The sequence below is a fragment of the Podarcis pityusensis genome (assembly GCF_964106645.2).
Source record: "Podarcis pityusensis genome assembly, chromosome: 11".
NCBI classification, from domain to species: domain Eukaryota; kingdom Metazoa; phylum Chordata; class Lepidosauria; order Squamata; family Lacertidae; genus Podarcis; species Podarcis pityusensis.
Window position 1 is genome coordinate 12469252 of NC_138036.1, and position 21262 is coordinate 12490513.

The window sequence follows — 21262 nt, forward strand, 5'->3', positions numbered from 1 at the left end:
TTCTCTCCTGAGTTTATGCCAATAAAACTCAGAAACGTGAGGAGTTAGGAGTCCAACGTTGTTTATTGCAAAGCAATAGGTTACAGTCAGATTGTTCCGCAAAACTGCAACCCTGCCCAGTGGTCCAGGCAGTGGTATTTATAAAATTTCAAACAAAGCATTTCAATTTTCATCAATCATATACACCATTACCTCATTTCATGTTTAATACACATGTGCAATAAGCACTGGCAATTTCTGCTGATTAAGTTCTGATTTCCACCATGTTCTGTTACATTGTGTTAGTATTCATGTTGGGAACCTGTGTTACGTGTAGCCATTTGGACCATGTAGCAACTTATGTTCTAGCTTTGAGCTGTATCTTTGTGATTCACATATTAGCTGTATTTCTGCCCCAATGGGTGGGGCGGCAACTTGCAAAACCATCAGTTTCATAAAGTAACAGATTATTAGACGCACACTCAATGATTTGCAGGGGTACACATTATCACATTTATTGTGGCCCTTTGGGCCACCACCACTACCACATGGTGCCATGTGTCAGAAGAACCAACTCCCACGGCAGGTTGCCAGGAACAGATAAGAAAAGGAAAAGTCCTTAGCACCTGCTTTTTATTCAATATTCACAGAGAAAGGCCTGGGAATGCAGACTCTTGGAATAATGGCGTTGTCCCAAGTGACTCTCCACCCCCCTTTCTCCCACTTCCTCATTCATCACCTTCTCCCCTATGGGTGACGTTGAGGGCCCTTTGCTTCTGAGCCCTTTGTTCTACTACTTTCAATGCTCGCTGGGTTTTGGGAGAGGGTGGGTCTGAAATGCTTTCTAAAGACACTGTGTCCCTCAGCTGTTGCCTTCCTGGTTCTTCCTCCTCTCCCATGATTTCCCAGTTTTCCCCCTCATCTGCCTCTGAGCTGTGACCTCCCTCAAACCCCTGTTGTCATTCTGAACTATCTTCTTTTTCTCTGGAAGGGTCAGGCTGGCTCCACCGTTCCTATGATGTCCAATCCCTGACCAGTTTCATAGAATCATAGAATTTTAGAGTTGGAAGGAACCCAAGAGTCATATAGTCTTAACCTCCTGCCAAGCAGGAACCTCAGCTAAGGCATCTATGGCAAATAGCCATCCAACTTAAAAACCTCTAAGGAAGGAGAGTCTACCACCTCTTGTGGGAGTTTGTTCCACTGCCCAACAGTTCCTACTGTCAGAAAGTTTTTCCAAATGTTTTGTCGGAATCTCCTCTCTTGTCACTTGAAGCCATTGCCTTGAGTCCTACCCTCAAGAGCAGGAGGAAACAAGCATGCTCCCTCTTCCATGGGACAGCCCTTAAGATATTTGAAAATGGCTTTCATATCTCCTCTCAGTCTCTTCTTTTCCTGGTGTGTTTTCATCCAAGTAGGAACCAAGTAGGTCTCAATTCATGCAAATGGGTACAGGCAGGCATCCACTGTTGGGATTTTTGACTACATGCTAATCTGATGCAGCTTCCCACAAAGCAATTAAGAAGTTGGCCAAAGGCCAAGAAGACTGAGCAGAGGGAGTTATTCTGCCTAGACATATGGGACCTTGGATACAGCTCTGCTATTGGTCAAGGTCTCCACATAGGCATGATGACTCATGACCTTCCTTGCTGGATAGTTGGTTGGTCAATGTGGTGTTCTGAGAGTTGTTTGGAGTTTGTTCAGTGAGAGAGTTAAGATCCGTGTCTGTATCCTGTATATAGTAACTTGTAGAGTCTGCTGTAAATAATAAACACCTATAAGTAACCAAGTTACTGGTAGCAGCATCTTGTTGCTGCTTCATCCTACCTGTCTGCAACTGATTGCTTCTGGAAGTCTGCGTATACTCTGCTATATTCAACTGTGTCTAGCTAAGATCCTGTAACAAGTTAAGGCTGTGAAACATCAATATCCACAAGGTTTAAGTATCTACCAGCAACCACATATATGAACCTACCCGGACCATGAGATCATCTTCTGAGGCCCTCCTTTGTGTGCCCCCTCCTTGAGATGTTTGGAGGGTGGTGACATGAAAACGAACCTCCTCTGCAGTGGCTCCCCATCTGTGGAATGCTCTCTTCAGGGAAGTTCACCTGGCGCCTTCATTACACACCTTTAGCGCCAGGCAAAAATGTTCCTTTTTAACCAGGCCTTTGGTTGCCCTGATTGACATCCTATGCCCTTTTAAAATGTGGTTTTTTTGGGGGGGGGCTAATGGGTTGTTTTTATTTTTATTATGTATTTTGTGGTTTTATATCTTGATTTTATTCTGCAAACTGCCCTGAAACCCCCGGGTATAGGGTGGTATAAAAATTCTAATAATAATAATAATAATAATGTCTACTTTGGGGGCAATTTTTTAAGGCAATATGGTATAGTGGTCAAACTGCTCCCACCCCAGTATTATCAAGGGGACCTGCTACCAAGAGCTCTACCCAGTTTTCCCACAGTTCCCCCGTAGTCTGTATTTTTTCCTTTCATTCCTTTTCACCTCACTATGGACAATCCACCACTCCTAACCAGGTGTGTGTCACCTGCCAAATGAAAAGGACATACTTCATGCATCCGATGACATGGACTACATTCCATAAAAGTACTGTATTCTTCCATGTATAAGACTAGGGTTTTTTCCTACCAAAAAATTAGGTTTAAAATTGGGGCTCCTCTTATACACGGGTTGTGCTGAGGGGGTGTTTTCTTAATTTGGAGTCCCCCAAAATAGGGGACGTCTTATACATGGGGCCATCTTCTACACAGAAAAATACGGTATATGCCATCATCTTTCTTCCAGGGTTGCATCTGACTAAGCCATACTCAGAGTAGACCTGTTGAAATCAATGGCCTTGGGTAAGTCATAACCAACTTGAGTCCATTTATTTCAGTGGGTCTGCTCTAAGTGTTGCTAAAGTGAGATCTAACGCTTCCTCTTTAAGATGCCAGAAGACTCTGTTGTTTTCACGGCAGCCGACTAACAGACTAACCCTCTGGAAATTGCCTAGGAGATGCATTGCTATCACAGTACATAGAGAGAGCATCCGTAACCTTAATTTGAAGGATGTATAAATTATGTGAACTGATATGTGTCAGTCGGGTAGGGAGGGAGGAAGAGAGAGGTTGCTCTTTGCTTGTTAATTCTGATCGGCGTTACCCTCCTATTAACACAGACAAGAAAGGTCTTTATTTGGGGCTTTCTGCAGGACATGATCGACAACGGTGTTAAATTTGCAATCATCCTTTTCTCTTTTTTGAAAAACTGCTCTATAATTGCTGATATTGTCATCGTGGAGTGTTTCTCTCCCTCTCTCTCTTTTTTGAAGAGACAACATCAGGCAGAATTTTTAGCGTTACAGTGCCCTCTAATGCTTCACTGGGGTGACAAGTGTGGGAATGGGAAACCAACTTACGTCCCTGAGTCACAGAGAACTTGCCAGGAACCAATGTCATAGACCAAAGCAACCCTGAAATATTTCATGGCGCTATTTATGACAAGGGTTACATCCTCTTAGCAGTACAGCAGTGGAAGGGACATGAAAAGCAAAAAAAAGCTTAGTTACAAATGCCATAAATGCTTGAGATAAAGGTTTTGGCCAGGGCATGTTGACAAACTGTATTTGTTTTTGATGCCCTAATTATAAATCATAGGTATAGACCTGTGAAGAAACCCATTACAAAATTATGCTCTAGGATTTCTGTCCTTTGGTTCAATGTGGAAGGGAAAGGGTCAGTTTATTCCTACACACTTCCTTATAAAGTTCAGCCTTCTCCACACTAGTGCCCTGCAGATGTTTTGAACAGATGGTTGTTGATCAGTTATGAGAGTTGTAGTCCAGAACATCTGAAGGGCATCAGGTTGGGGAATACTGTCCTAGATATGGTCTCACCTTGCAGCAAGAACTGGATTTTGGGGAGAGGAGCTGAATATGGGTTAGCAGGACTGTAGGGACGCGGGTGGCACTGTGGTCTAAACCACTGATCCTCTTGGGCTTGCCAGTCAGCAGGTTGGCAGTTCAAATCCCTGCGACAGAGTAACCTAGCAGCTCGAAAGCATGCCAGTACAAGTAGATAAATAGGTGCCGCTGTGGCAGGAAGGTAAATGGTGTTTCTGTGCGCTCTGGTTTCCATCACGGTGTTCCGTTGCGCCAGATGCAGTTTAGTCCTGCTGACCACATGACTCAGAAAGCAGTCTGTGGACAAACGCTGGCTCCCTCGGCCTGAAAGCGAGACGAGCGCTGCAACCCCATACTCGCCTTTGACTGGACTTAACCATCCAAGGGTCCTTTACCTTTACCTAGCAGGACTGTAAGATTTTCAACGACCAAAACCAAGAGAGATATTTAGTAGAATTCTTCTCACAATCACATTTTGTTGGGTCGTTGTTCATTAGCGCAATAGCAAGAACATAAATCCATAAAACCTGCATGAACTTGTGCAGAGTCCTGCAGGATCAGAGAAAATATTGATCTAGTCCACTATCCTGTTTCCTAGAGTGGCCAGTCAGATAACCTCAGGAAACGCACAGCTGGAATATGAAGCCAAGAGTCCCCTGTGCTGTTGCATAGCTCAGGAGTAGGGGAAGGGTGTAGCTCAGTGATAAACATCTGCTTTGTATGCAGAGGGTCCCTGGTTCAATCCCCAGCATCTCCAGGTCAGGCTGGGAGAGAGTCCTATCCAATGTCCTGCAGATCTGCTGCCTGTCAGAGTAGACGCTACAGCGGTACCTTGAGTTACATATGCTTCAGGTTACATACGCTTCAGGTTACACACTCCGCTAACCCAGAAATAGTGCTTCAGGTTAAGAACTTTGCTTCAGGATGAGAACAGAAATCGGGCTCCAGCGGCGCGGCAGCAGGAGGAGGCCCCATTAGCTAAAGTGGTGCTTCAGGTTAAGAACAGTTTCAGGTTAAGAACGGACCTTCGGAACGAATTAAGTACTTAACCTGAGGTACCACTGTACTGAGCTAGATGAACCCAGTGGTCTGACATGGTACATGACACCTTCGTATGGCGAGGTGTCAATTAGTTGTCATAAGTAAGAGATATTAGTAGACTTACCATTGCCAATTTATTTAATACAACTAAATTTTAAAAGATACAGCTTCCTTTGTATTCAAGGATGTGTTGCCTCTGGTTTTGTAAACCAAAATTTTCCATGAACTGCCCAAATTCCACCATGGCTATAATAGAAAGATGCTTTTCATTTTTTATATATCCTCTTCTCTGTCTCCAACAAGCCGAGAGCTGGAATACCAAAATAGCATATTCCAAAGCAAATCAGCAGCACTCATTATGCCTCAGATGTTCTCCTAATGGAGAATTGGTTATATATTTATGTTTGGCAGATTTAACACAATAAACGTATTTTGTGAGAGTGCCACCCCATCAGAAAACTGCAAAGACTTGAGATTTGATTCCTTATACCCACTGGCTTGTTTTGTCACACCTTTGACAACATAAAGATTGGATTGAGTAGTGAATGGACAGATAGAACAGTATCCATCCCTTATTACTTGCCTTCATTTATGAAGACGAAAAGTATTTTGTCACCTTTTGAACACAAACTGTTTCAATTGCTTCATACTTTAAGCAAGATTCAGTCATGTAGGTAGCTGACCTACCCCAAAAGGCATACGACTCAGTTGGGTGGTCAGCTAGAGGATGATACTATGCGTGGGCTCTGCGTGTGGGCAGGAGCATGACTGGATAATGGGTATAAAAAGGAGAAATTGGGTGATGAATGAGATGCCACTGAACTACTCGGGCTTATGTTCTGGTGCCCCTTTGATGCATAACTGCTAGATATGCAAAGCATCTACACAATGATATTTCTTGGGCAGACATTTCATAACACAGGAGTAACTAACATGGTGCCCTCCAGGGTTGTTGAATTCTTCTTCTTCTTCTTCTTCTTCTTCTTCTTCTTCTTCTTCTTCTTCTTCTTCTGCGATCCCTCGTAGCCAAGTAAGATTGTCTTCCATAAACACAGTTTTAACAATGAGTCCGTAAGTGACTGTGGAGGCCAATTCTGGATCCACACATCCTTCCACAGTGGGGACATTGGTTTCTGGGCAGGAGCTGATCACGGTGTGGATTTGCCAAGCATACCTTCCTCTTAGTACATTTCTCCCTTGCGTCCTGAGTTCGAGTGTCTTCAAAGCCCATGGCACCTTTGGTAAAGGCTGTTCTCCAATTGGAGTGCTCACAGGCAAGTGTTTCCCAATTGTTGGTGTTTATACTACGTTTTTTAAAATTTGCCTTGAGACAGTCTTTTGTTGACCACCAGCATTACACTTTCCATTTTTAAGTTCAGAATAGAGTAGTTGTTTTGGAAGACGATAATCAGGCACCTGCACAACATGACCTGTTCAGAGAAGTTGATGTTGAAGAATCATTGCTTCAACTACAACTTCCATCAGCCCCAGGCCCACAGCCAATAGCCAAGGATGATGGGTTCTGTAGTCCAAAACATCTAGAGATCACCACATTGGTTACTCCTAACATAGTATTTCTCCCAAACATTCTGAAACAATAGAAGAGCAGTACAGAATTCTGTAAGATTTCAACTTGAGCTGAGTTCTCTGCACTATTTAAATAAATAGCTGAAGGCCACTGCAGCCTGAGAGTCTTGGCAATGTCTATAAATCCCGAAGACTTAACTGGAGCACTTGTAATCCCATCTTTCCTTTGTATGTGATCATTATATTTTAAAAGCATGTAAAATCGCTTTTGAAATGAAACGACGAGCTAGCTTTCAGTGTGCAGGAGGGTTTGTGCCTAATTATTCAAAGAAACCATTTCTTCTTCTTTTTCTTGAATCTCACTTCTTAATTAAGCTTTCTTAATGATACCCCAGATCAGGGGAGCTGTGGGTGGGGACAACCTGAGACTTCTTATTCTCCTTCAACAATCAACATCTGACTTCATTAGTTATGAGATACAGAAGAACTGACTGACACTTGTACTTTCCGTCTCTCAAGATGATTCTGAAATTAAAGAATAATGTCAAAATCTTCCCTGTCATATTCTGATACAATCGACTGGAGAGTAAAAAAAAAAAGGGGGGGAGAACAGAGAGTCTGCAACTTGATAAGAAAGTTAGCTAACAAAATGGCTGATTTGATGCATCGAAGTGCCTACTGATAAAAAATGACTGACAGTTGTTTTGTTGTTGTTTTTGCCTTGCAGTGGAACATCCTGACAAAATGGCTAATGATCAAGGTAAGATGGCCTTATTGTGTCCTGTCTTCTCTTGAAATCAGCGCCAAGCTGTAGGTGTGATGCCAGCCCCCCCTTCCTTTGTGTTCTGCTCTTCACCTGGCCAGCACACCTGATGAGGCAGACACTGGCATGATAATTAATCTTGTTAATGAAGTTCTGCTCAGCTGAGGCTGCTGTTTTGATGGGGAAGATGTAAATTTTCTTGAGAGGAAATTGTTTTGTCTCTTTTCTGAAGGACCAATTAAAATGTCAGGCTCCTTTGTATGAAATAAATTTTTTCCTCTCTCTGCTGCACTTCTGAATAATTCACATTAAGTATAATTAAGGTTGGCATAATTTCCAAGCTGCTCTTACACCCTTTTGTGGGTTATAGATTAAAGTTCTGGAGCCTCATGGTAAGAACCACTATATCTATCTATCCATAAATCAGTTTCTCCCTCATGTTGGAAGATGGTGGTTTAGTCAACTTTTCAAGGCATAATTGTTGGTAGCGTTTTATCCTCTTCTTACTATTTTTAAACTCATTGTGATGTTTGTTCTTCATTTCAAGCCAAATGCTTGTAGTCATTTGTTTACTATGAAGGGGGAAATAGTTGATTATCACTTTAGGTAATTACATTTTTTTTTGTGGGGAGGAATGGCTGAGTCTCTCCAGGCATTTGGAAAGGAAAATAGCTGTCTTTGCTTGCCTGTTGGCTTCTATTGATTCACCCATTGGATATGTATGGGGAAAACATCCCATAACACCAGTTTCATGTCCTGAGGGTTCTGTTTTTCCCCACTTGAATAGGTTCTCCTTTCATCAAGCTTGGTACAGTGGAACCTCTACTTATGGGCATAATCAGTTCCGGAGGTCCGTCCGTAAGTCGATCCGGGTCGCTGGTAGAAGCACCGTTGTGCGCAGGTGCATTTGGCAGCAGTGTGCTTCTGCGCAGGTGCAGACTGTGACGGCCGCTTCTGCGCATGCGCAAATGGCAGAAGCCGCTTCTGCGTGTGCGCGAATCACGGCAAAACCAGCATTTACTTCTGGGTTTGCCGCGGTCGCAACTTGGATCGGGCCCAAGTAGAGGCGGTTGTAAGTAGAGGTTCTACTGTATTTAATGTACTTTGGTTGCACTGGTCACTCTGGGACATAGTGAAAATTAGGCCTTATATTTGATGAGGAAATGATTCTACACATATTTATTTTTATTTATTATTTTACTTTGAGAGATGTCACCTCTCTGGATTTGCCTGTTTTCCTTTTGGCATACCTGATGCCCAGTGTCAACATTTGGATTAGGCCTAGGTGCATAAGATCCATGTAGCTCTATAAGTTGTGATCAACAGCTCACACACAGTCTTTGAATCAGATGTGTGCATCTGTCATTTGCACATTCTGTGTAGGCCCTATGTAAATATTATAGCCATGTGTGGATGCTCAGTAGGCCCAGCCTCTGACTGGGTATGCACAATCTCACTGTGATGTTTGTCTGAATGTGTCCTTGGTGTGCATGTGCATTATATATACTACATATGACAGGGACAGAGTGGCGCTGTGATCTAAATCACTGATCCTCTCGGGCTTGCCGATCAAAAGGTTGGCGGTTCGAATCCTCGCGATGGGGTGAGCTCCCGTTGCTCTGTCCCAGCTTCTGCCAACCTAGCAGTTCGAAAGCATGCCAGTGCAAGTAGATAAATAGGTACCGCTGTGGCAGGAAGGTAAACTGTGTTTCTGTGCGCTCTGGTTTCCATCACGGTGTTCCCTCGTGCCAGAAGCGGTTTAGTCATGCTGGCCACATGACCCGGAAAGCTGTCTGTGGACAAACGCCGGCTCCCCGACCTGAAAGCAAGATGAGCGCCGCAACCCCATAGTCGCCTTTGACTGGACTTAAGTGTCCAGGGGTCCTTTACCTACTTACCTTTACCTACTTACATATGATGCTCTAGTTTCCATGGAAATATGTGCAGTCTCTGACCCTGCTTCCAGAACATGGCCCTACATGGATTGGTCTTAAATATAAATGTTGGGGGGTGATAACCAGGAAACAGAACACGTTTTGCTCCATAAGACTCCACCCCAGAAACAAAATATTATAGCAACTTGAACATAGGTCCTTCCCACCCACTCCTCTCTCAACAGCCCCAAGAAAGCTCTCTCTTCACATTCTCTCCTTAAGTAACGCTTTTTAGGCTCTTGAGGATGAATAAAAATGAATATGGAAAATGCAGCACAAACTCTTCTCCTAGTGCATCCTTTCCAACCTTTAGATTCCTTTAGATCGTTGGACTACAGCCTCCACCTTCCCCGGACAGCATAGCCAATGGTCAACAATAATGGGATTTGTAGCCCAAGAATATCTGGGGACTCCAAGTCTGGGGAATACTGTTCTATCAGCTATCAGACTTACCCCATCCCACATCAGATTTGCCCAGAAAATAAGTCAAGAAGACAGAATCCTTAAATAGCTCTTGTTCATTTCCAAACCACCCTGACTTTGAAACTCATCCATCTTCCTTGCAGGGTATGTAGGTTTCCATCAGGACATTTCTGCCTGCTACACTACCAGTGCACCAGAGTGGGGCAGGAAGGGACAGATCACCACCCCAATTCCCACAGAAAACATCTGTTGCTACTGCCCAGTAGGATAAGGGTTGTTTAAAGGGAATGGGGATAGGTGGCCCAGACATTTGAGGTCTGGGTGGGTGAGTAGGTTGGGGATTTTCCTCCACCTTAGATTTCAATCCAAGCTAGAGGTTAATTCTGGAGTCTCATGGTGCTCACCTCTTCTTTGAAAGTAAACATTATAAGCCCCAGATTTTATGTGGGCCCGAACTAAGGATGGATGAATCTATACATTTCTCTCTGTTTCTCATTTTTTAAAATCTATACTTCAGGCTTTCACACTTCTGTCACAATTTGCATTTTTAAAAGAAAAATCCTCATGGAAAATATGAGCATTTTAGTGTGAATTTCTTCTAATCACCTTTCTGGATGCAGTTTTGACTGATGCATACTTTTGCAACCATTTCCCCTAATATAGTGCATTTTACATGCTGTTTTCACTAATATATATGCCTCTATGCACGCTTCCTCCTCATATATGCATTTTTGTACAGACTGATTGGGGAACCACAGTGCAAAATTCAAGGAAAAGCAAATTTCTAAGAACAACTGTGTTTCAGTTAATCTATTGGTCTGAGAAGTGCAGATTAGGAAGTTTCTCATTAAATCGCAAGCAAAATCCAATTTATTGCCCAGCCCTAACCTGAAAAGCTTTGCTGCAGCCCCTAACAATGATGTCCTTTACACTCATATTTCCTAGGCGTTAATGCACGCTAAGTAATATAAACATTTCTACTAAAATAATAGCCCGTAGCTGTCACTTCACACTGCCACTGAATAAAACGAGTAACTCAAGAGAACTTCTGGATGGCATTTCTCCATGAGGCAAAAGCCTTGGAATTAATTTGTTTTTGCTGGAAAGTCATGCAGCGTAACAAACTGTTCTCTCCAACTTTAGCATTCCGTTATAAATGGGCAAAGTAAACAATCGAATGTGTTTGATCTTAATAGACATTCTGGAACATAAAGTAGATGCCATTTTCCTTACATACCTTGTAGCGATTCCGAGTAAACACAAATAGAATCAAAGGCAGGGCTCTTTATCATTCGGGTGACAGCACTGCTAATTTCCCTGCCTACGTGGTATCAGAATAATAAATTGAGATTTGGAAAAGTGAAATGTGAAAAGAACAATGGGAATGTGCTTGAAAAATGGAGGTTTTCTGGGCAATTATTGCTGCTTTGCGAGGCATTGTTTCATGTTGTAGTACAGCTTAGAGTTAAAAGACCATGGATATTTTAAGGTGTTCTTTTTAAGTGTCATAATACAGCGCTCTCGTAAGAAGTATCAGGAATAATAAATATTTATTCCCTTTCTTGAATTCGTTGTGATATCATTTGATAAAAGCAAATGCTTAAGACAAGAGCTACCTAGATATGCAAAGCTGACAGGTATTTTTGGTATCACATTTTATTTTGTAAGACACATGTTTTTAAATTATGGTTTTGTTTTGTTTTGTTTAAAAATGGCTGCCTTGTAAGCATATCGGCTTGCCCCCACGATTAAGGGGGCTGGAGCCACACAACATGCACGCATGCCATGGGGCATGCTGATGTCACTCATGCACATGATGGGGCCGGCTGACAGGTCATGCACACACTGTGTGGCACACGTGAGTGATGTAAGCACGCTGCACGGCATGCATTACTGAGGTGAACACAACGTGCAGCATGTGTGCATGGCTGCTACAGAATTTTGAGGATCCCCTCCTTGAAAAGTTGGGGTGCCCAGAGCCCCACTCCCACACCCAGTTTTTACCTTGTTCTTAACACCTGGTTCTCTCGGTAATTTTGACGTTTATTTTATGTAATCTTCATAGAGGTGTGGAGGATTAAGTGGTTTATAAATCCTGTTCCTGAAAAGGGACCTGAAGGATAAGGGAAAGGTGAAAAAGGACTTTGCCGTTGCACTGATGAATGTAGCCTGATCTACTCGTGCAGCAGAATGGTGGGGTGGGGAGAGATAAGGACAGCCTTTCTCAACCTGTGGGTCCCCAGATGTTGTTGAAGTACAACTCCCATCACCCCTCGCTAGCAAGGCCAGAGCTCAGGGATGATGGGTGATGTAGTCCATCAACATCTGGGGACCCACAGGTTGAGAACCGCTGGATAAGGAGGTGGTTGAATGAGCTGCACCACTTCTGATTTTCAGTAGAGGAGCTAATTTTGAATGCTTCCTTGGGTTAAAAAGCATGCACACAGAAAGCCAGCACATGAGGCAAAAGGCTGAGACCCCTGTTGGGTTCCCTTTCTACTTGTGGTGAGTTCTGTTGTGTAGGCTTTGTTGAGTTTTTTGTTTTTGTGTTGTTGTTTTTTGCATGGAAGAGCAGCCAAAACTATACCCCACCTGCAATCTGAACTGGTGGTGCAGCCCCATCCTATCACGTCAGGACTGTATCCTGCAACCTCACTCTACTATATGTATAGACAAGGCCTCAAACAAAACAGAGCAGAGGCTCAGATGTAAGAACAAGTAGGAAGGTGGCTAAAATGGGATTCATAACACACAGAACTGAGCAAGTGGACTTGCATAGAAAATATTGGGGCATTGTGTTAATTACAGTGAGCGTACAAAGAAGAGTGGGGGCATACCAAGGACTATCTATCTCATCCTCTTTTTCACAGCAGCCAATCAGGTGCCCCTTGGAAGACAGCTAAAAGGGCATGGAAGCCACAGCCCTTCACCTCCAATGTTCCCCAACAGCTAGTACTCAGAGATGTACTGCACCCCAGCTAGAAGGTTCTTTATAGCTGTTAAGGATGTGCCCCAGCTTCCATTGAATGCTGAATTCGACACCAAATGCAGACTCCTTTGGAGTGATTTAGGCTTTGCACCAAGTGAAGCAAAACTTTCCCCAAAGTAGTGCCTTAGACATTCAGAGGATGCAGAGAGAGTCAGACAGTCTCAAGGTCCATTAAAAACCCCAGAGAAGTTCTCCGTTGAAGGGAAAGCTCAAGGAAGGAAGGAAGGAAGGAAGGAAGGAAGGAAGGAAGGAAGGGATGTGGGGAGCTTGTAGTGTTGTGCCTGACTGCTCTAGCTCCCAAACAAGGCATATCTTGCCAGAACTCTCAGTTTTCACATTTCCAATCACCATGCTTTGGGAAGGGAAGTAGAAGGAACTTGCCCATTGCTATCAACTCACAGGAGCTTCGGACAGCTTTTCCTCCGCTAATTTGTCTAATCTAAGGCTCTTCCTCCCCATACATCTCCTTACAAAGAATGTAGTACCAGAGGCAAAGGCTGCTTCCTGCGCATTCATCCTGACCTGTTTGGACAAAATTTGCAGGGAGTTTAGATGCTGTTTGTAGGGCATTCATTTCAATTTGTGTGCAGGGAGGTTATATGATGCTGCAGTGATCAGTTGTTATCCTGCACTTTCCAGTTCCTTTTCTTATTGCATTCCCTGTTGCAAACAAGTCTGGTTTTCGGAAGAAGCAGGCTTGTTTGCGAGAGCTTCAAATCCACTTTAACTGCACAACCTGAATTTGCTGGCACGTGACTGAAAATTGCGGCAGCCCAGAAGCGCCCTGAGTGTCATTTCAGAACCGTTGTTTCCTGCCTCATACAAATGAACAGAATGAATGGCTCTTTTCATTTTCTGGAGGGGAGCAAAAGGGCTCTATAGTTGGAAAAGGCCTTCCAACATTTCGAGGGTAGCTGATTAGCAAAGCCTGACTATACCCTCGCTTACAACTGAGATTTTCCTTGCCTATAGCTTCCATGCATCTTGACCATGACTCTTCCATCTCTCATTCAGAGTTTCCTTGCATTTCCTCCCCCACATTAAGGTAGGAGTGGAATTGTTGTGGGAAAAGATTTGAGCTATAAGCACATCATGTGCTTTCTGCCTGCTACTTTATTTCTCTGCCAAACCAAGCAAAGACAAAAAAGGGGGGGGAAGACCCTCCATTGAATATTCTTGTTACAGCCTTGGATGTGCCTTGTTGTTTATAAATCATTAAAGTAAGTCTCTCTCTCTCTCTCTCTCTCTCTCTCTCTCTCTCCCCACCCACCCACCCACACACCCTAAATCCCATCGTCATGACGCCAAGCCCATTGCTTCTGTTGTTGTTGGGGGCTTGTTCTACTTAATGGGCATAGCCTGTAGAATTCTATAAAAAGATTACATTAAAAATGCTCACTGGATTGAAAAGCTCAAGCAATAACAGGAGCCAGAGCAGTTCCTTCAGGCAGCAAGGCAGGCTATGCACTGGTAACTGCTATTAACTGACGACCATGCTTCAGAGTCCAACCTGCTCTCGTTTTCCCAGCCTCCACCAGCAGAAAAGGATGGATGGAGTATAGAGCACCACCAAAAAAATAGAAATAGAAAAGGTAGGATGTAGCAAAAAGGAGAGGGAAAGAGGGTACCACTTTTCTGCATCAAGGATGGAGAGCATGTGGCCTCCAGATATTGTTGGGCTGGATCTACACTGATCTGTAAAAATGCTATTGAAGGCTATAAAAAAGCTATATATCTCTCAATGTAATTTCCCATTGCCAATGTATTGCCGCTCTGGTGTCACATTTTTATAATGCATTTTAACGCTATAACTGAGCAGTGTAGATTCCATTAGCCCCAGCCATCATGGCAAGTGGTCAGGGATGCTTTTACAGTCCTGGCGTTCAGTTGCTCTGAGTAGGATTGCAGTAACAAGGTTAGCCAAGCAACAAACTACTCTTAGAACTGAGCTTTCTGGTTTAGTGTCCTTGCAAAGAAGGTGGCATGTGATTCCTTTTAGCAGCAGGGTGGTTTGATCAGTGAAAACTTCCAAATCAAGCTTCAAGATTATTGCTGTATCTCAGGTGTGGTGCTTGTTTGCTGACTCCTGGTTCGCCAGAATTGGGGTGATTTTTGGAAAGACAAAGTACTGCCTTAGTTGCCCAAGATCTTGATTGTATTACTAGATGAATCCTTTCCACAGCAAATCCCATTTACTAATGGGAAGTGGTTAAATTTACCTGCTGACAAATGTGACCAGATCAATCGTTTGTTTGGTTTTTCCCCAGCATGCCCCACTGGTCCCCCAGTTTCCCCATTCAGTGTCTGGGGAATAGAAGTGGGCTGCAATAGGCTGCCGTGTTACAACCCCAGAGGCTCACCTGTGAATTTGGGCACATCTTTTTCCTTTGAATGTGTTTGAATCAGGATAGAAAAGAACGAAGTCCCTTTAGGACTTGACCCAGTCTGAGAAAGCTCATACTACTTTATTTCATGTGGAGAAATAAATAAACATGCTAGATTCAAATTAGATTGTGTATGTGGCAGTAACCTCACTTTGGTCAACAAGACATTAGCTCCCAGTATGTAATAATAAAACAAATCTCCTCTCCTCCCACCCACACTCCCTTCCATTTGTTCATTCTCCTTGCACTGTGGGAACCAAAGAAATTAAATGGGAAGTGGCAGAGGTTACTGATGGGTTTGGCAGAAAATGTGTTTGTATGCTGCAATATGCCTTCCTCTTCAAGGAGTTGGGGGCTGTAACCAGGCCTCATATGCTCACAGCAGTGCCGTTTGTTGTCCAGAAAACATGTGTTGCCTCATTTTGACTGGTTCTCTGGGGAAAGCTCTGGGAGCCAAGGAAACATAAGGTAACCTAATAAGGTAAATGATCACACCTTCCTTTTTCTGCTGCAGGCATTCAGCAAAACTTTATGGATAGCTTCCATCAGCTTCCCTTTTTTATAAGCATGCATTAAAATAATACATGCATGCAGAGAAATGTTGATGCAGAGGACTCTTTATAAAACATTGTGAAAAACAACAGTCGGGTTCTCCAAATGATATCTAGGACTGATTTCAAAATGCAGCAGTCAGATGATGGGCTACGGTTCAGTTCAGAACTGACATGACCCCTGGGGGTTTTTTTATTTTAAAAAGTCCTTACAAAAACTGCCAGCACTTTAGCGCACATTTTTCTTTATATACACGTTAATGCCAGCAATTTCCCCATATGTACTCTATATGTTATTTTCCCTAATATTTTTGCAAACATTTTTTGGTGGTGAAGTGCACTGCCAAATTTGCAAGTGCAAATTTCAGAGGATAGCTTTGCTTCAGTCCACTTATTGCTTTTGACAAGTGTGAAGTAAGGTAGGTTGAAAATGAAAACTGAAGTAAATTTCTCCCCAAATCCTGCTCTGGGATCTAATCTAGGGCAGCAGATGTGGTGTGTTGTAGCAGACCACCTATGCTCAACTTATTTGAAAATAAAACCAGATATTACAAACGCCATAAACCTCCAGTGTACTCGTCTTCCAAAAGAAAACAGGTACCCTTGGAACTCATTGCTACTCTTGGGAAGCAAGGAAGCACATAACAGCATGGAGCAGTGCAGGTAACTTGTGTAGAAATTTAATTTTAGGAGATTATTCGTTAGGTGCTGGAAGTTTGATCTGGAAGCTCTTACAAAACTTCTGTATCCCCTTTTAGCTGGTCCATGGAGCTTTTGGACTTGCTGGAGCTTGCTGGACTTTTTGTGCAAATCAGAACAAGCGACGTTATAGTTTAGCAAGAGCTTTATTTGAATGGCATATGCAAATGACTTCACACAAGAAGAAGAGCTATTCCTTACAGTCCCAAGATAGTTAAGATTGGAGGTTGCAGCAGTGACCTGCAGTAGGGATGCAAAGCAGCGGAGATTTCTGTCCCATCCTAGGTTTGTTGCAATCAGTTCTGTTTCTGCTCCCCTGTAGTTTGGCTTCTGCTAAAACCTACATTGTTCATCTTGCTATCTGCTATTGCTGCAGCTTACGTAATTAATTACATGATTAATTTAATTGCATTTCAGTGGAATGAAAAGTTTTTTTTAAAAAAAATGCAGACTTAAAAAGGATAACAGGCGCTACCCATATTTGCTTGCGTGATTTCCATCCCTGACCATGAACAAACATACAAACTGTAGGAATTTCCACCCCCATTTTCATTTCAAATGGAATTCTCTGACATCCCTCCTTGTCAGCCTAGGATCCCATAGAACCATCTTGTAGTCCATAGTGGGTTGGTAGTCCAGGCTCAAAATGATTGACACACCCACACTCTGAGCGGACCTCTCTGCTTCTTCCTCTTTCTCCTTAGTGATAGCCATTGATTGTGTACAGCTCAGATGTCCCCAGATGTGCTTCCTATGACTCGAATGTTCCAGCAGGTCCCTAGATGCTTCCTTCACATTTCCATGTTCACTCCTCCATAGAATAGGGTTACCAGATGTCCCCGGTTCCCGGGGACAGTCCCCGGATTTCCAAATCTGTCCCCAGACAAATTCCATCCCCCAAAGTCCCCAGATTTGCAAATCTGTCCCCAGGAAACGTGGCAGCGGCAGCCTCAGCAGCCCGGAGCCAGCCTGGTAGCGCAGTTGGCTCTGGCTGGCTTCAGGAGCTGCTCGCTGCCGCGGCGTCCGCCATTTTTCCTGCGCCATGGCAGTGAGCAGCTCCTGAAGCCAGCCAGAGCCAACTGCACTACCAGGCTGGCCCCTCCTGGGCAACAGCCACCTGCCTGTGACTCCCGAGCCTCCCCTGATCTGTCAAAACAAAGGGGGAAGGAGTTCGGGGAAGGCTCGGGAGTCACGGGTGGGCAGCGCGCCATTGTCCAGTTATTTAAAAACTCTGTGCATTTATGTTTCACAGGGTGTGAAAGAAGGGCTTTGACCTTTGACAGTATGCATGTGTGCTTGGGCCCAGGGTCATTTGTCTCACCAACCCCACTGCTGACTCCCTGTTGCTACTCAGCTTCAAAAAACAAGTTTCCCCAGATTCATTGAAAAAAATCTGGTAACCAGAACACAGGCATGCACAGAGTGCCTCTGCCTTTTGTTCCTCTTTCCCCATTTCTCACTCAAGCCTAACTGCATTTTTACTTCCTGCTCCAGCACAGCCCACATTTTGCTGTTAAGTGCAAAATAGGAGGAAGCTAAGTTGTAAAGAAATAAATTTATGGAACTCCTACACTTGAAGCCAGGACTATTTTTGAAACCAGCTGGACAAGGCCAAAAGAGGGCCCTTAAATCATTTCAAGGTAGATTTCCATTCACCGTTTATTAAATCAGTTTTCCGTGTCAGGCTAAAGGTGTTGAGTAAATGCAGTCCTTGATTTGATTTGATTTTATGTCAGCACCTAATTTAATTAGGTCAAGTAACAAAAGCCCTTCATTTGCTTCTCCTGAAAGCTACAAGGTGGCTCTACATGCTATTAGCTGCTGCATACTTTATGAAATGGTTGTATTTCTCTGGTGGCCAGCACAAGGTCTCTGCAGAGTTTGGGTTGCCTATATATACGAAGTGTGTATATATACAAAGCCAGCTGTTTTCATAACGAAATTACTTTGGTGGTTATATAATTATACCAAAGTGCATTTCTGCATTTCTTTGCACTGGTTTCAGAGCGATTATATAATGAGGAATTAATTCCCTTAAAGAAAAAGAAAACTGTGCGCAGGATGAGGAGAAAGTTAAGCAACAGCAACTGTACAACAGGAAAACCTGGGAAATTAGAACTGAGAATTGTTTCTAGAGAAGCCCAAACGTATGTTAGATGGGACTCTTGGTTTGAAGGGGGGGGGGGAATAATCTGTTGTACACCTGAGCTGAAGCAAAGGGTGGTATCCAACTAAGTTTTACTCAGAGTAAACCGACTGAAGTTCTGCTTATTCATTTCAGTGGGTTTACTCTGAGTAAAACTACACTGACCTAAGGGTTGTGTCCATTGCTAGCCCTACTCATTGAAAATAATGGATATGAAAATAATTGTGAAAATAATGGATAAATCCAAGTTAGGTCCATTAAATTCAATGGGCCTACTCAGAGAAAAACTCACGACCCATAATGTTTAACTTTACAGTCTTGCTCAAGAACTGCAAACATGCAGTCTCCACTTTGGCTCAGTTTGGGGATCCATAACGTTTGCCCCTTGCACTGTCCGGCATGTTCCCTCCTCCAAGAAAACCACCCTGATATTTATTTCTTTTCTGATCTTTTGCCAGCACAGTGATGGTGGCTGTTTTGTCCCTTTCAGCACTGTGCTGAAAGTACCAGGATGCAGGAAGAAGTCACTCAGTTGCCTAAGAAACCAACCATGCCTTCCAAATTGTTATTGCTATAATTTGGCTATTACTGGAGGTATATTGGAAAACTATTTTTTTTTAAAAGGTTTTAAAAAGGTTTTCCTGCAAAGTTGTTTTTTTTTTGGGGGGGGGGAGCAAACCAAACCAAAGTTCCCCCACGGAGGGAAAAATGAGCCTGCAGTCGACTGCTATTACACAGGAATCAACCTGTTGGACACCCCTGGTCTAGACAACCAGATGACTTTTTCCTCTATTGTGGGACTGGGCTCTGCAGGGTGGTGCTAGAAAGTACAAATGGATGTGAAGAGTCACAGAAAAGGGGGGGGATTTAAAGCAAATGGGGGAATTGTAGGGGGATTCCTCAGAAACTCCCCAGTTTTGTCTTTCAGCAGCCTGCAGGGTGTATTAGAATCACAGAACCGTAGAACTGTAGAGTGAGAAGGGACCTGCTGGAAAGAGACTCATAATCCTCCAGTTGACTGGCACCACTGTGCAGACCTTCCAGGCTGAAAACCAGAACCATATGCTTCAAACTTCAGAAATGGTTGCCTCCTCTGTTCCGTGGAAGGCAAACAGCAGAAACGTGAAACCCATCCTGTTGAGTTCAAAATGCCGAGCCTTCTCTGGCCGAGGAATTAATGTGTCGCGTTTGACAGGACACCTGCCATTTTACACCTCGCTGCGTTTAATCTCATGAATAAACAGAGTGCTAATTGTCTGAGTTTTCAAGGAAATAGCATTTGTAAGGCAGTTGAAGCGTTGCCTGGGTATTCCAATTTTTACTCTCTCTTTTTCCAAACAAAAATGTAATTCAACCTGTGCTGTGTTTGGATTACAGCAGTTATGTTGCTGCTTGGCTGTTTGAAGCAGAAACTGCCTCTGCTCAACACTGTTTGGCCGAACACCAGAAATTGTCTGGTTTTGCTTGTTGCGGTGCTTTCTCCCAGCTGGTAAGATGTAACTGAAAGTTACATCTATTGCTTAATGCCAGCAGGCAGACAGACCCCTCTTTCAATGCTGTAATAGCAGAAAGATGCCTCATTTTTTATTTTATTTTTTTACCTTTCCCTGGATCACAGCTGCCGCGCAGTGAAGAGAAATTCAGATGGATTTCAAAGCCTTTTTTAAGAGTGAGAGAGACTGAGAAAGCAAGAGTGAGAGATGATTTTGAACCGATACATATTTGCCTATTCTCTCAAAAGAGTTCCCCTCCTCCTGCTTCACCTCTGATTTTTATGAAACATTTTTCCTGTAGGGAGAATACTCAGCGGGATGTGGAGATAATAAGATATAATTGGATGTCAGTGGTCCAATTGTGGTCTTTTTTTTTTGAAGGGGGGGGGGGGACTTGCAGCAAGTGCCAGAAGATTCAGGAGATCAGAAGATTAATATAGCTTTAGGCTGCCATCCAGTGTACATTTATCTGTGAGTAAGCCTCATTGGCCATAGTGGGACTTACTACTGAGTAAAATATGCCAAGACGTTGGTGCTGTTGGAATAATTTTTCAGTGCTATTCATATGTCCAATCCTAACCTTGGAGGAATGTCACCTTGGGATTCTTTTCTGTCTTCATCTATTTGTCGTTTTAAGATATTCTAGCAAAGCAAGATTGGTGAGGAACTCTGGGATAGCTCAGTTGGTAAGGTCATGGGTTCAAGCCCAACTTTGGGCAAAAGGTTCCTGCATTACAGGGTTTTGACTCGATGACCCTTGAGGTTCCTTGCAGCCCTATGATTCTCCTGGTTTTCAGTTTTAATTTAAAGTAATTTATATATTTAGAGCATCTGTTCCCCACTTTTCAGCTGAATGGGCTCCTGCAGTACCTGGCATAGAATCAATAAAAACAAGATAGTTTTTATCACAGTCTTGCGCTCTAAAAAATAAAACGTCACAACAATTAAAAGCAAGGAAGAGGAAAAATGCAAACATAGGTACCATCTCTTCAACTTAAATAGTAATCTAAAGTGTGAGAGGTTCTATTATATAAGGCAAACACAGAAGTCTTTCTGAATTTGCTTTTGAATCTGAAGGGTTACTTTTCCATAGCAAAACTCAGAGGCTCCTTATGGTTATTGAAAAGCACAGGGACAGTTGGAGAGAGCAATGATATATACATACATACACACACATACACATACACATACATACACACAGAGACAGAGAGAGAGAGAGAGAGCCCCTCTCAAATACTGACTCAAATAGGAACAGAACTACTGTCAATCAGTGCTCTCCATTCCCATCCATTTCAGGTAGTCAAGACAGATTGATTATCAAATTATCAAACGCTTCTGAGTGGTCTAGGATGAGCAGGATTACACTCCCTCTGGTGATCTTCAGGCTCTCTTTGCATGTCTAAGCAAAGTCTAAGCTGAGTAATAAAA

At 43.2% G+C, this 21262-nt stretch overlaps 1 protein-coding gene across 4 annotated transcripts in view; it reads left to right on the forward strand.

Annotated features, from left to right (window-relative positions):
- Positions 1-21262, forward strand: part of DCC (DCC netrin 1 receptor) — a 964956-nt gene that overhangs the window by 880242 nt on the left and 63452 nt on the right. For all 4 annotated transcript variants that reach the window (XM_080973386.1, XM_080973387.1, XM_080973388.1 and 1 more), the window contains exon 21: positions 7180-7212. In XM_080973386.1, coding sequence (XP_080829512.1) covers positions 7180-7212 — 33 coding nt within the window. The remainder of the gene's footprint in view (positions 1-7179; positions 7213-21262) is intronic.